The 15,543-nt window shown below is 36.6% G+C and overlaps 1 protein-coding gene across 1 annotated transcript in view; it reads left to right on the top strand.

The window, feature by feature from the left end:
• The window catches only part of CACNA1D (calcium voltage-gated channel subunit alpha1 D), a gene marked incomplete at both ends in the record, with an annotated part of 209,759 nt that overhangs the window by 87,053 nt on the left and 107,163 nt on the right, over positions 1-15,543 (top strand). Inside the window, one exon of the mRNA XM_082321325.1 lies at positions 9,201-9,304. Coding sequence (XP_082177451.1) covers positions 9,201-9,304 — 104 coding nt within the window. The remainder of the gene's footprint in view (positions 1-9,200; positions 9,305-15,543) is intronic.

Below are 15,543 nucleotides of genomic sequence, written 5' to 3'. Positions count from 1 at the left end.
GTGTTTACTCCCAGTCACAGGCCTTTCTATTTGCTCTCTAGCCCTAACTGAAGGCTCATGCTATTAGTTTTGGATACCGCTGCCTTCCTTGTTATTGGCAAAGTGGCAGCCTCTGTGCGTTTTAATGTTTTTAATGCTCTGGCTCACATTCTAAAGCTGAGAGCATGGTATTCTTTGCCTCATTTTCAGTTTATGCTAGCAAGCACTCAAGAATTACAATATCTGAGTCTTTATTTGCATATCTGGCTCTAGATTTTTTCCATGTCTTTCAAACATCTAGATTTATAGTCTATTAATGGCAAACACGTATTTTGTACATTGCTTTTTATTTTTAGCTATTTCACTTGATACATAGGAGCACACATAATGAGCAGTGGTACTTGCCAGTAAACCCCCCAATTTTCCTATGATTACCAAAATTATCACATTTATTTCTTCTTGTTTTCACCATAGTGAAGTTATCTTGAGTTACTATACTTGAATAATCTACACTGGCACTACTGTAACTTGAATGAGAAATGGGCAGCGCCTCTGTGAAACAAACTATTTTGTGATGGGTTGCCAAAACAGTTGATTCAATGACAGAGCAACTGTATTAGTGGCTACTGAATTTTACTAAGTTAATTTTATGGGCAGACGTTGCATTACTAGCTCAAATATTAACAGTTCCTCAGTTCTCTTGACACCTAGCTAGCACTATTCGGATTGATCTTGGAGATTTTTGAGATTGAAGCACTCAAGCTGAAATTGTTGAATAATGCTACATTGATGTCTTATATGGTTTTGCCTATTAATACACCTACTGATATGTTAACAAGATATTCTCTCAAGGATTCATGCTTAAAATACACAATTCATTACCTGAAATGTCTAAGCAATCTAAAATATATCTAAAACTTGCATAAGGTTTAAGGAAAGGGGTGTCAGGTTTTTTTAATATACCCTTTACTAATATGTCAACTTCTTAAAACTGTGTCCTTTACTCCTGTTTGATAGTAGCATATGTTATCATCAAAGAAATACTTCATTCATAATTCTTCTGCTTTTTGTTATAAAAGAAGTGTGCACTTAGAAATCTGTTTCTTGCTTTAGAAATTAAGCTTTGTATGCCCCAATATACTCCTGGAAGCATCTCTAGAACATTTGAAGAAAATCAATCATTTCTGTAACACAGTCTGTTTAGGCTGCACTGCACTTTGCATATGTCTGCTATTCAAGTGTCTACACAGCCATTGCAGTAATGTTACTGGAAGTAACATATCAAGATAGAAAAGACTGTACCAATATTTCTTTGAATGTATTTCCATAGTGATGTACAAGAGCTGTGGCTTCCTCACTAGCTTTCCAGTAGTACAAGACATCTGTCTTTATTGTGCATAAACTAAAAGGTAGAAAATCATTATATGTTTGTTTTCTAACTGGATGAGAATTCGAAAGAATGGTTATAACTCTCACGTAAACCTATGCGTAGAAAAGAAAATAATTACAATAATAAAACAAAGCAGTCCATTGGTTCTTCAGAATGTCAATCAGATGATCAGAGACTCAGACAATCTTCTAATCATGTCACTTTTTAGAATGCTCCTAGGACAAGAATCCTAAAAGACCGCCTACTCAGAAGTATTAGAAGGGGATATAATGTACTTGAAACCAGCTGATGTGCAGCCAAAGATTTTCCTAAACACAAGCAAATATTTTGCAAATATTCATCACAAGAAAACCCCTTGGCTCAGGCACAAAATGTATTATTAGTCCATAAACAAAAAGTTGCAAAGTATGTTTGAAGTATTATCAAAACTGTCATCAGTGTGCTGAGCAGGAATCTCTAAAAAACATCTTTCAAAAAATGTGACCAACAGTCAAATAAGCAATAATACTCTAGAACTTTGAATTGAATGATTTAATAAGCCAATGGGAAAGAACTACTTTGGGTGATTTAAGTCATATTAGTCACATTACAGCTGCAGAAATGGAAGGCACGTTATTGCATCCAAACAATACTTGTCAGCAATGAATTTCAGCTTGCAGTCTGAGAGAAGTCAAAGGATGCTTGACAGCTTTTTTCCTTGTGTATATCAGCTGCAAATATTCAGCAAAAAATGTTAAAAATTGTGAGGGAATAGGCTGGAAAAATCTTAGAAAATATTTATTTCTGCCTTTGTCTGTTAGGTACTAAGGATAGCTTAATGCTATTCTCTTAGCATCACTCAGCACCACTCACAGGTCATCTAAGGGAGACTCTTCAGTGAAACAAGGCAGCTCATCCCGAAAGGCATTGATGTGCTGGATGCACAGTGCACCCAGCCTTTGATGACTACATAGCCAGAAATTTAACACATGATATCCAGCTGGAGAAAGAGTGATTGAAATTTTGGATGACAGTACTAATATACTGCATAAATCACACTTAAGAGCCAGGAATTGCAGGCAGGATTTTTTGAATTTGTGTATTAATTACTTGAATCCAATTTCATGTTAAAATCTAGCTTAACCCCCTCACGTTTTAGGTAATGATTTGGACTAATTACTTTTTTATATCATCTAGATCTAAAAAGCTCTGAATCAACCAATTTTAGATTGCAAAGAGACAAGATTTAAATTGCCAGTAACTGAGAAACCTCAGAAAGAGAGAAAAGGGAATGATCAAATTCAAACATGCAAACAGAGCTACAAAGCTAAGGAATGTACATATTAAAAGTTTGCATTAGCGTTGAAAGGGATGATCATATAATGTAATTTTTTTTCAAATGAGCATCTTTACAAAAAGAACCCACCTGAGGAGAATTTTAAACTATGTCAGAGGGAAATATCTTTCCCATGAACTGAACTTGATTTACTTTGACAAGATATCTAGTATCTTAGTCTTAGCTGACTGCTGACCTGTACTGCAGTCAAAGCATGGAACTAATTTCTTGTCATAGATCATTGCAAATACTCAAAAAACATACTATTTCTCCCCAGAAAGTTTAAATAAAATGGATAGAAACTGGATTAGAAGGAGGCTAGACTTTAGGTAGTGCTAGGAACTCCACTAGTTGAATAGCTAGAGTTTCTTCCAAAAACTTTGCCGCAAGAAGCGAACAATCCATTTAAAACCATCCTAGTTCCCAGACTGTCCCAGAATAACAGTTTAGTAGATACATTCAGATTTACTTTGAGTATTGGGGTTCCATTCATTGTTTCTACATAAACTAAGCTTAACAATTTGACATCATCAATCTGAATAGTACATGCTATTATGCTTCCATTTTTTTTGTATCCAGCATATGGGAAATATTTAATAGATCCAATTATTATATAATGTTGTATGGTACATATATAGGTGGCATAGTAGATATGAAAAGAAAAAAGGTATTTAGTACATATCACCAAAGTGGATACTATTACTCTATGCATTGTAATACGTTGTAGCTAAGTATTTAAAAATAAACACACTGTTCATCACATTAGTTAAATCATTTCAGTAGTTTTTTGAGCCCTTAGATTTAATAAACCAAATCAGTACATAGGTTTTATAAATTTCTTATGTGAAATTAGTTTGGGCAATATAGATAAATAGGTAGAAGCACTAACAAATTGTTAATCCTAAATTAACATGCTGCTACCAATGAAGGAATCAGACACTTCCATTTTGTTATACCTGGAAGATAGAGTTTGTTAAGCCTGGTAGAGTCCTCCAGAATCCAATAGAAAACATTCTCTGGGTTACTACTTTGGAGAGGCAGTACTCATCATTTTGTTACGGTAGTGTCCGTCTGCTCTGAAGATTCAACCTGGGATAGCTACCTGAAAATAGAAAATAATTTCTTAGCGGTCACATCTAGGCTTTCCTTGGAACAATTATCTGATTATTTTTTCCCCCAGTTAAAGAGAGTAAGCCGATTAATGAAATGCCACCATCAATAATTAGCTAAAATAGCATTAGATGCAAAATAAAGTATCTGAATGGAAAAAAAATATTAAGACCTGCATCTAAACTTGTTTCTAATCAATATTAGAAAAAAACATTATAAGCAATCAGCTTTGAAGAATAAATGCTTTACGTGACTACCTAAATTATACACTTTATTAGCTAACGATGGATAAAAATAACAGACGGTAGAAATTGAGGTCTGTTCAGATAGATCAAAGCAAATTAATAAAACTGAAGCAGTGTCTTACAAGTTGAGGTTTAACTTGAGAGTCACTTATATTTGTGCAACTTTATACCACTGTTTACGTACAGAAGATGGGAGCCAAATTTAGAGGTGATTAAGTAATTATGAGGCTCTCTAGGTACTGTAGTGATTTTTCATTTCTCCTAGGGATATATTTCTCTTTAGCCTACCTTAAAGCCCAAGCCATGAAATTCTGATTTTTCCAGTTGTTGCTGAGCTGAAATGCTTAACAAAGCAGTGGTCTCTGAGTTCACATCCCACCAGTGTGTCTCTCGGCTCATTTCTGTGTCGGCAGTGCAAGAAAGTTGAGTCTGGCCAACCAGGAGAACGTCAGGGAAATCTGTGCTTTAACTCCAGAACCCAGAGAAGACTGAAGATAAAACTACATGCTTTTACAAACCAGCCTGGAGGCTGCTATGCTTCAAGCACACCCTGTTTTTAAGTCAGGTTTCAGTTAACTCCACTTTAGCCTAGAATATCCCAGGACACAACCTTTGAAGCTAGAAGGCTTTGAAAAGCTGTCTGGTATGCTCTGCAATGAGTAGAATAAATAGCCTGTGATCTGAGGTTTTGTGAATCTACATTGTAGGCTTCAAAGAACACAGGATTAGTCCCATTTCACAAAATACTGATTTCTGAAGGATTTTTACACCCTTCAACAGACTGAGTTTGTCAGTCTTAATCATTTTTAAGATTATTAGGTAGATTATAGGTAGTGCGCATCTACTGTTATGGTGAAACAGAATTAAATGATATGAAAAATACTTTGTCCTTCATATCATCCATCATCTTATCTGTCCTGTGGTTGACATGATGGGCAAGCTAACTAGAACTGAAATCCAAACAGTAAGACTAGATCTGGAAAAAGGCACAAAGAAGGGCAAGAAGGATGATACTTGGGGATGTATTTGCAATAGGTGTTATGGACACAGAAAGCTTAACGGACTCAAAAAGAGATGGGACAAGTCCACTGAGAGCCATTAAATATGACACCTCCTTTGGTATAGTACATCCCTGAGCCACAGAGGGTGGGAGTCTTGCAAGACTTTTTGCTGAGGATTTGAGATGTGATATCACCTAGATTTCCTGGTGTTACTTTAGCACAATTCAGGAGCTTTTATTGTTTGTTTCTTAGTTGCAATTTCCAGTGCATCTGGAATTTGTCTTCATAACTCCTTATTCTGCACTTTGAGTGAGAAGTCAGCATTAATCCTTTCAACTGAAAATACCTTGTTTCTGAGGATGGAGATTTTTCCTGTGCTCATATATTAACCAAGCTCTGCCTCAATTTTTAATTAGAAGGCAAATTGACTCCTTTAATCTTTCTTTAATTGAAAGTTATGGAAAATGCCACTTGACGTGCATGAAATGAGCAGCGAAGTTTTCCAAAAGGGAAGGACTTCTTTTTATACTTTCATCTCTGGTATTAACGCAATCAGAAATATTACTTCATGAATAGAAATTACAATGCATTACTTGAATAGAATTTAATTGTCTCTAGAATTAAATGATAAAATTCTTGAGTAGATGCAGTTTCAGGCTGTTGCTTTTAGGAATTCAATCTTAGATTGGTGCCAAGGTGTTCTACTAGATTAAGGGTTCCTGAGCTAGGAATGCTTTTGAATTAGTTCAGCATCTGCCCAGACCGAAGCATTTCTTCTAGCACTGGTTAGCTGCAGTTTCCGATTGTTATCACAGGACATTAGTCCTAGATAGATTAGCCTAAAACATTGGGCTTAAAATCAAACTGCGTAAATGAGAAGGAATTTTTTTCGTATGTTACACACTATAAAGTGAATGAAGGAAATGCAAATCACGATTGCCTATGCTAATAGAGCCTTTATGACAGAGCATGGAAATTTCAGCTTTGCTCCTGGGTTACAAGTTAGCACAATGCCTGGCTTCTTGAATATGTTCTCTTTGTGAACAAAAAGAGTGTATCAAGTTGGATTGCTGTGATTCTGAGAGCTCTTTTTTCTCAAAGTAAAATTGCAAATATTAATCCTTCAGGTTTTTCAAAAAGATTTATAGCAGGAAAATGTTGGCATCAACACCAGATGAACTTCTGCCTTCACTCTGAACTCTGGTGACTTGCAAACCACTGTTTGCTAATGGTATAGCAGTTAGATGCAAAATGCATTCATATGTATTTGAAATTTAATCAAAATGTTCTCTCTTACACTTTGCCTGTATCACATTGTCGTGGTTTAACCCCAGCCAGCAGCTAAGCACCACGCAGCCGCTCGCTCACTCCCCACCAGTGGGATGGGGGAGAGAATCAGAAGGGTAAAAGGGAGAAAACTCGTGGGTTGAGATAAGAACAGTTTAATAATTGAAGTAAAATAAATTAGAACAGTTAAATAGGCAAAGCAAAAACCGTGCACGCAAACAAAACAGAACAAGGAATTCATTCACTACTTCCCATGGGCAGGCAGGTGTTCAGCCATCCCCAGGAAAGCAGGGCTCCATCACGCGTAACGGTTACTTGGGAAGACAAACGCCATCATGCCCAATGTCCCCCTCTTCCTTCTTCTTCCCCCAGCTTATATATACTGAGCATGATGTCATATGGTATGGAATAGCCCTTGGGCCAGTCTGGGTCAGCACTCCCCCTGGCTGTGCCCCCTCCCAGCTTCTTGTGCACCCGGCAGAGCATGGGCAGTTGAAAAGTCCTTTACCACTGTGAGCGCCACTTAGCAACTACTTAGCAAGAACAAAACGTCAGTGTATCCTCGACATTGTTCTCATCCTAAACCCAAAACACAGCCCCATACCGGCTACCAAGATGAAAATTAACTCTATCCCAGCTGAAACCAGGACACACATGAATAATTTCTATGAAGCAAACTCAATTCTAAAGTAATAAAATAATTACGAATATGCATTTTAAAAAAATTGAGTAAATTTTATTCCTAAACCTTAAGGCTAGATGCCTGCAATTGAAAGAAGATGCAAAGGGCAAGACACGCTGAGACAAAGCAGAAATTCAGTCTGGGCAATAGGGTATTTTACTAAATACCTGAGCGTCTTCATTGTTAAGACTTCTCAAATGTAGGGGACTTGCTCTGAGGGAATGGGCATGGAAGATTAAAAAAAAAAAATCCACAATTTATCTCCTTAGCATAGGCACCTGACATGCTAAATACTGCTAAAAGTATTGCACGGGAGACTAAGTATAAGTAGGTCGGTATCATGGCAGCATTGTGAAAGACTTTATTTTCCATATGAATATGCTTCTGCAGAATTGGACTATGGAAACTTGGGATCTTTTAAAATTGAAGGTAATGATACCAGCCTTTCTGAATGGCTATAACCGTTCTCCATTTTAATTTCTCCAAAATATAGTTTTATTGAAATTAAAAGGAAAAAGTCCAAATCAAATATATATTTTGCAGTTTTCTTTTTTTTCCTAGCAAGTCTAAGTAATTTTAAGTTACTTTTCAGTACCTCAGTTCAATTACTAAAGCATTTTAAAAAATGGTACATAGAGAGATTATTTTAAAGGATGCACTAAGAAGTTGTGTAAAATAATCTTCTTTGGTTACTTAGGAAGTTTGTTTGCTTCAGCTAGTATAAAGTGGCATTATTACAGATCGCCATTGAAGAAAAGTGGCTATGGGCCTTAACCTGCAAAGACTTAATGCGTGTGCTTATATCTAACCATCCATAGGGCCACCTTGCAGAAACTGAGATTATGATACATTTTCAAAAGATAGAGGAAAAAATAAAATAAGTAATACCATTTGAAAAAATGTTTGTTCCCATGTTTAATATGTCTATTCCAATAGAGGTGTTAAGGACAGGAGTCAAACTTGACTATCAATAGAGCTCAAAGCCTAATCACAAATTTCAGATACAACAAACACAACAGCACTCACAGAAGAGGAAAAAGGTTTGCCCAAAGATTTTTCTACAATACCATATCCATCCTGGAATGCTCATGCAATTTTTATTGTCTGCTGAATTTTCATGGCTAGAAAGATTCATCTTAAGAAGAATCTAATGCAAGCATGTCAGTATAAACAAAAAATCCAGAAAAATTCCTCTCCCACAAGAGAGATTTCCAAGAAGTTCTAAGTCAGAATTATTTTTGTAACTTATCAAAATGTCTTTTTGCACCTGAACACTACACAGAAAAACAATTTCCCTGTCTTTTAAAATATCTGTTTTTCTGAATAGACCTTTTTAGATTTCCATGGGTATGTTTCTTAAGTCCATATTCTGATAGTTATAATGAGCTCGCTAAGAATAGACAGTGGAAAAGGCCTTTATAGAAAAGCTTGTGTGAGTCTGTAAAGAGTGTATTTAAAGCTCAGTTACTTCAACCTTATTTAAAAAAAAAAAAAAAATCAGTAACAACTTTGTAAACTTAATTTAACCTTGATCTTGATATGGTTTTCGTTCAGCAATGTTTCTGGAATATTTCCATGTTTTCACTATGTTTCTAAAATTTTATTTCAGTTTTTCATTTTCCTAAAATTGTGTTCATGTTTTTACACAAATTCATTCTCATTTATTTCTTTTTGAATTAATTTAAAATGTCTAAGTGCCTCCAACTGTAGTATTTCAGGAAAAAAATATTGAAATTCCATGTTACAGAAAAAAATAATATTTCTTGTACTGTTGAGATTCATATTACTGTTTCTTTTCTCAAAGGATCATTCATGTAGCTAGGACATACATGAACTAAAAAGCCTAATATTTCAGTATACATTGTAAGCACCATTTTAATTAGTGAGATCTGAAATTTAGTTCATGTTCGAGGTATTAAAGAACAGAACTGTTGCAGTGCTCCATTTACGTTTGATAATATTTTTGATCTGAATGCTAGGTTCACTCAGTTGTTTTTTTTTTTTTTAGAATATGTATTAGAAATGCAAAGTGATTGTGGCCAGTACTTTCTTTCTTGTATTGTTCTTCTTTGAATACTGAAGGAATGCATAGAATGCTCTCTCACCTGAATGATTAAATTATCTTTTTCTCTGACTCTTCATTGCTATTACTATAGTGATCTACTCTATAAGATCATCTTATTTCTTGCAGATGAATGATGCTATGGGATTTGAATTGCCATGGGTGTATTTTGTCAGTCTCGTCATCTTTGGGTCATTTTTCGTACTAAATCTTGTTCTTGGTGTATTGAGCGGGTAAGCATACACCTTTTTCATCATGAAGGCAGAGTCCTGAATTCAGTTGCCATGAACACACAGGTTATCTTATACAGGTGAGGCTTCAGTTGTGATGACATCTTTTAATAAACCTCTATTTCTTCCTCCTCTAATTAGAACAGAAACAGTTTTCTGTAGCTATCATATAAATAACATACAATTGCCAAAATCAGAGTTTAGACGTACCAGTATATATTCTTCATGTCCATACTTGTGGAAAAATTATAAAAAGGACTAATAATTCTCCTGCACTTATTTAAATGTTATTTTGATTCATCTTCTAAGGCATCACATCTACCACATAATTTGGGTAAGTAAAGAAATTAAACAAATGTTCATTGATTTTTTTTTTTTAAGAACTGAGTAAGTCATAAACTTTCCGTGTTGAAACCTACGTGATCTGGCAGCTGCAAAAAGGACTCTGCTGTTTAATGAATGACTGAATCATAACTTATTTCCTTACATTTTACAGGTAAATGATGCAATAGGATGTGAATGGCCATGGATCTATTTTGTTAGTCTTATCATCCTTGGCTCATTTTTCGTACTTAACCTGGTTCTTGGTGTACTTAGTGGGTAAGCAGTTGAGTTAACATTGTGTATGCTACTGCTACTTGTAAGATGGCCTCTGCATTTACTCAAGCTTCTCAGTGATGGCTTTTTTGCATGCACTTGAGATTCTTATGTCATCCTACCAGTGTTTGCTCTTTTGACTGAACTGTGTGATTCTAGTGCCTGTATCTGTCTGACATCACATTCACCATGCTTGCCAAAATATTCATTAAATGAGGCACTAATCTCCTTATTCTATAATATTCCAGCAGGGAGAAACATTATTTTGTGCACAGAGATGGGTGGTGCACCTGTACAAATATTCTCCCCTAAGGTTATAGAAAAGTGTCCTTTTCTGAAAGCCCGACTTTTGCTTTTGTTCAAATATCCATAAAGTAATTGAAGTGTTATTTGTGTTTACCAGTCACACTGCAAAATATTTTTAATGGGTGCTTCAAGATCTGTCTTACAGAAAGAGTATGACTAGATTACCTTGACACAAAGTGTTTAGTGCTTCCTGTATTGTAGAGCTGTGTACTGCTGTGACAACCTGCACCAGCAAGCTGGTATATTTATCAATAATCAAGTATCAGTTTGTGGTTTAACCCCAGCCGGCAACTAAGCCCCACCCAGCCGCTCGCTCACTCCCCCCCAGCAGGATGGGGGAGAGAATCAGAAGGATGAAAGTGAGAAAACTCATGGGGTGAGATAAAGACAGTTTAATAGGTAAAGCAAAAGCTGTGCGTGCAAGCAAAGCAAAACACAGAATTCATTCACTCCTTCCCATTGGCAGGCAGGTGTTCAGCCATCTCCAGGAAAACAGGGCTCCATCACGTGTAATGGTGACTTGGGAAGACAAACGCCATCACTCCGAACATCCCACCCTTCCTTCTTCTTCCCTCAGCTTTATAGGCTGAGCATGATGTCATATGGTGTGGGATACCCCTTTGGTCAGTTGGGGTCAGCTGTCCTGGCTGTGTCCCCTCACAACTTCTTGTGCACCCCTGGCCTACTCGCTGGTGGGGTGGGCTGAGAAGCAGAAAAGGCCTCGACTCTGTGTAAGCACTGCTCAGCAATAATGAAAACATCCCTGTGTTATCAACACTGTTTTCAGCACAAATCTAAAACATAGCCCCATACTACAGTAGGAAGAAGAAAATTAAATTAAATTAAATGAAGAAAATTAACTCTATCCCAGCCAAAACCAGCACGTATACTTGTCAGTGGGAGGTTGTCACAGCTTTTTGTTGGTTTGTGTACTCCAGACTCCAGGCAAGAATCAAAGCGGTGTCAGTTGTAGCTGCATAATGTGGTTTAAAACTGTAGTTTATGGCAACAGTTTGCAAGGCTTTCTTCTTACAAAGCCCCCTTACTGAGGTCACAACTCCACTTCCTTTACCATTTCCTGGTTTCTAACACACTTGGGCTTGGAAAACTCCAGTTTATGGTAAAGATATTTTCTGATAAATGAATAAAAGATACTACTAGCATTTGAATACTAAATAAAATTATTATAATTGTATGTATTACCTTTTAGTTATACAACAAATGATATTGTTCTGGCAGTCTTAGGCATGCTATGCCATCTTAGTTAGCCAACAGAAAAATTTCTTTTGCATAGAAAGCAGCCTGACACTGTAGTTGATGGTGTCATCAGACTGCTGATTGTGTGCACAGCCCTACTCATGGCTTTGCCATGTTGTACATTAGATTTGAAAGGAATTATAATGCGTTACTATATTCCTGGAAATCAAGCAATCAAACAAACTTTCCAGTTGCTGATAACTATGTTACAAGAGCATTTTTATCTGATGAGTGGTTTTACAATGTGTTTTTTAAAATCTTAAGTCATTTATCTGTGATAGATTACTGTTGCACCGGGAAACTAGGGAAAGCATAGTTTTACCTTACTGTCAGAATCACTTTACAGAGCAGATGTTTAAAAGCAAAGAGATAGTGCTAAAAACACATTGCTGATTTTTAGATTTAGTCTCTTCCTTCCAAGACCTACCCTGTAAAGTCTGATTTATACAGCCATATTGGCTTTGTTTTATTCAGGGACAAATGTAGGGACAAATGTGTAAACTGTTGCAAAACTAAGGACCTAGCTTTCATGTCACAGCCACACTGGACAAACAAAATAAGAAAGAGAAGGACAGATAAATGAGGGTAGTTGTGGTATAATTTATTTCTTCTTTTGATACTGCTGCCTAAGGTTGCTGTGTGACTAGACTTCCTACTGAAGTCATTAGAGGATTAGATTTTCACAGTTCGTTTCTCTGGCCCTTAAGAAGGTCATAAGCAGCAATTAGTTTTCTTCCTGTTGTGTGAAGGTGTCCTGTGGTAACAGTTAACTAAATAGTCCCCTTTTCCCTTGCGTGACTCAAATTGTTATTGGTTTCAGGTTTTTATGTTTTTAAAAACAAGTTGTGGGGAAAGTAATGCCAGATTTGGTATTTTGTTGCACGTATTCATTTCTTCTGCTGAAGCCTTGGAAATTTAGAGAGAACCTCACAGCTAAGCTTTATGTTTGATTTAATATATTTAAAATACTTTATAAGGTTTGCAACATTATGATACGTATGATATTTGTTAGAATATGGAGTTGTTCTTTAGCTGCTGTTACAATACAGGGGAAGAGGTATCCCCTTTTCCTTGGGTTCCATTCTGCAGACAAGAAATCACCACTGATTTCAAGGTATTGCTTGATCCGTAGAGCTCTAATGCTCTTCAGAACCCTTGCTGGCTTGCCTTCGATTTCCAGCAAACAGAAATGGCAGTGTCAAGTGTGATGTGAACTCTCCTTAAGTTGATAAATTCGTTCATTTCTAAATTTATTTCCTGCCATAGTGTCACCTAACTGCAGTGTTACTTGAGTGCTCAGGGTGCTTGATGAATTGTTTGAATCCATATTTGCCCTAATGTATTTAGGGCCCTAATGTATTAATCCATGTATTTAATGCAAGAGCCTTCCTAACACTCCAGGTTTTTGTTTTCTGTGCTGAAGAAAAAGATACTAGTGAACTGAGACATGTGATGTATAAATATCACCAATGATTGACATTGAGAGCAGAAGGAGAAAGGAAAAGACAGTATTCCTAACAGATACCTATCATACCAAACTAACGTTTGGTACATAAGTGAAGAAAATGTCCTCGCATACTTGTTTGAAACTCTGACAAGGGCCAGTGTGGAATACTGTTACACTGATTTATTCTGATTGCTAAATGCCATTTGTATGCTAATAATAAATATTTTTCACATATTTTCTATTTAGACCTACCTGTCTAAATTTTATGGGCAAAAATGATGTCCTAGTAAAATACTATGGATGTGTTTGTATTCTGTAGTAGAAGACTAATATTTTTCATTCCGAGCCAGGCATTGAATACGTAACACACGCATTCTTTGATTTTTATTTAAGAGTTATTAGCTTTTACGTTTTACGCTCTTCAAACCATAGCATGAAACTTGGTTTATTATAAATCTACAAAGAAAGTTAAATTTTACTAAACCAATCAAAGTTCAAGAATGCAAAAATTATGCCAACTTACTTGAAAAGCATGGCTTTGCATACAGATTTTGGAAGTGGAATCTGAATGCCTAATACACTTTTTCTGTATGAAAGTGTTACTTCCTGTAATATCGAGTTATGCTGTGTACATTAAATCTGTCTGCTGTTTTGATCTGTTTGCGGTTTTAAAATATTCATTCATTCTCTTTGCACACCTTTGTTACTCTGTGACCATCTGGCCCTTTGTATTTCTGTAATGCCTCTTGTGCACTGCATGTTTGATGTATTTAGATACTGTACAAATGGATGAGAATGATGATTTGGGAGATCTTTTGTTTTGCATCTAGCTGTTTCTGAAGGTAAGTATTTCCTGGTGATCCATGTCAGTTTTGCCTGCTGAAGGTGACGTTCTTAAAAATAAAGTTCATATTTTTAATAGAAGATGTGTAAATTAATAGTAATAATGTGTGTGTGGAATCTGCATGTGGTAAATATTGTGATTTCTGCATGGAAGCTGACTGCGGAGATCTTTTTTCTAAATATTCCCTTGAATAACAAGGATGAAGAGAATTCATAGGCTTGAGGTAATTAAGCTTTTTTCAAAATACTTGGTTTTTTACTCTGTATTAGACACTAGTATTATTTATATTATTCTCAAAGTGAATTCTCAATTGAAAAGCTATTTCAGTTTGCAGGACGCTACCAGAAAAGGCATTCTAGAAAAAGACTCTAGGTCAGGTTTTAGAAATGGCTCCAGATCCATCTCAGGCTCTAGTGCCATCTCAAAAATTACAGAGTCAGCTTTAAAAGACACCAGAAATGGTTCCAGCTCCAGCAATGACCTGTACAAATAGTCCTAGACCCAGCTCTAGAGATGCTCTCCAGAAATGGGCTCTAGATTCAGCTCTAGAACAGGATTGTGAGGTAAACACGTCTAGAGGAGCTCTAGTAAAGGCCTCTACAAAGCGCTCCAGAAAGGGCTATGGGAAGGGGCTCCACAACATACTCTAAATCCATGTCCAGTAAATGGCTGGCCAGTTGAACCTAGATCCAGCTCTGGAAAAGACTTCAAGAAATGGCTCTAGTCCCATTCTGGGAAAGAGTGCTAAAATTGGCGCAAGATCTACTTCTGGAAAGTGCTCTAGAAATGGCTCTAGGAAAGGGCTCTTGGTCCAACTTCAACAGAGGGCTCTAAAGAAGGCTGTGGCTCTGGCCTCAGAACAGACTTGACAAACAGCTCCTCCCTAAACATACTAGAAAAAATTGACTCTAGGTCCAGCTCCAGAAATGTATCTGGAAATGTGTTTGGAAGTGTGGTTCAAAATGTGCACGTTGGTAATTTCTTTCAGCACAGTGAATTTCACAGTGAACCTAGGCCGACACCTGAAACTGTCAGCTGATCTTTCACAATAAGACTGCATTTTTTAATTCTTTCAGTATTTGGAAATACAGAGCAAAATGCTTGCAGCTCTGGAAAGCTGCCATAGATGTGTTCAGATATCTTTGCATTTTCATTATCTTGGGCTGGTCTGCATTTTGCTCATTCACATTACAAATTTAAAGCTGTAATTGCCTCTGAATAACTGTTTTAGCTCCTAGAAATTGCAGGGTCATCATGACATGGTCATACTCTATTTTGATTGCTATATCTTTTGAGCCAGCAGCAGCCAGTGGGCTCAGTCTGTACGAGATGCCAGAACAACTTTTTTTCCTTTGTAAAAATCCCTCTGGTTATGATGCAAGGATTAGGCAGTACATCTTCGGGGCAACTTCACACTTGATGAGATGGCACAGAAATTGCCACTGAGGAGCTGCCCAGCAATTCTAGCTCTGTGAAGGGTGGTGGATTGCTTCAGGAGCCTGCTTTTACATGTAGCTTTGGTGACACACAGTGTGTGTAACAGACATAAACTGGACCTGTGTTCTCTGAAGTCATGAAATACTAGGCACAGAAACTGGGAGCTGAGGACAAGCCTCCTCCAAATATTCCAGGATAAAAGACCAGAGCATATCATGACTATTGGTGCAAGAGACAATGAGATGAAATTAGAAAGTTTCGTTAGAAATTATAAAGTTAATGTTATTAGAAAGTTAACAAATAAAGCTAAACCTTAAAAAAGTAAGGGAGTTGAGAGATACTCATCCACCCTGA

Source organism: Platalea leucorodia (assembly GCF_965183815.1).
Source record: "Platalea leucorodia genome assembly, chromosome: 9".
NCBI lineage: Eukaryota > Metazoa > Chordata > Aves > Pelecaniformes > Threskiornithidae > Platalea > Platalea leucorodia.
The sequence above is the reverse complement of the archived record's forward strand: the minus strand, read 5'-3'. Positions and strand labels throughout refer to the sequence as shown.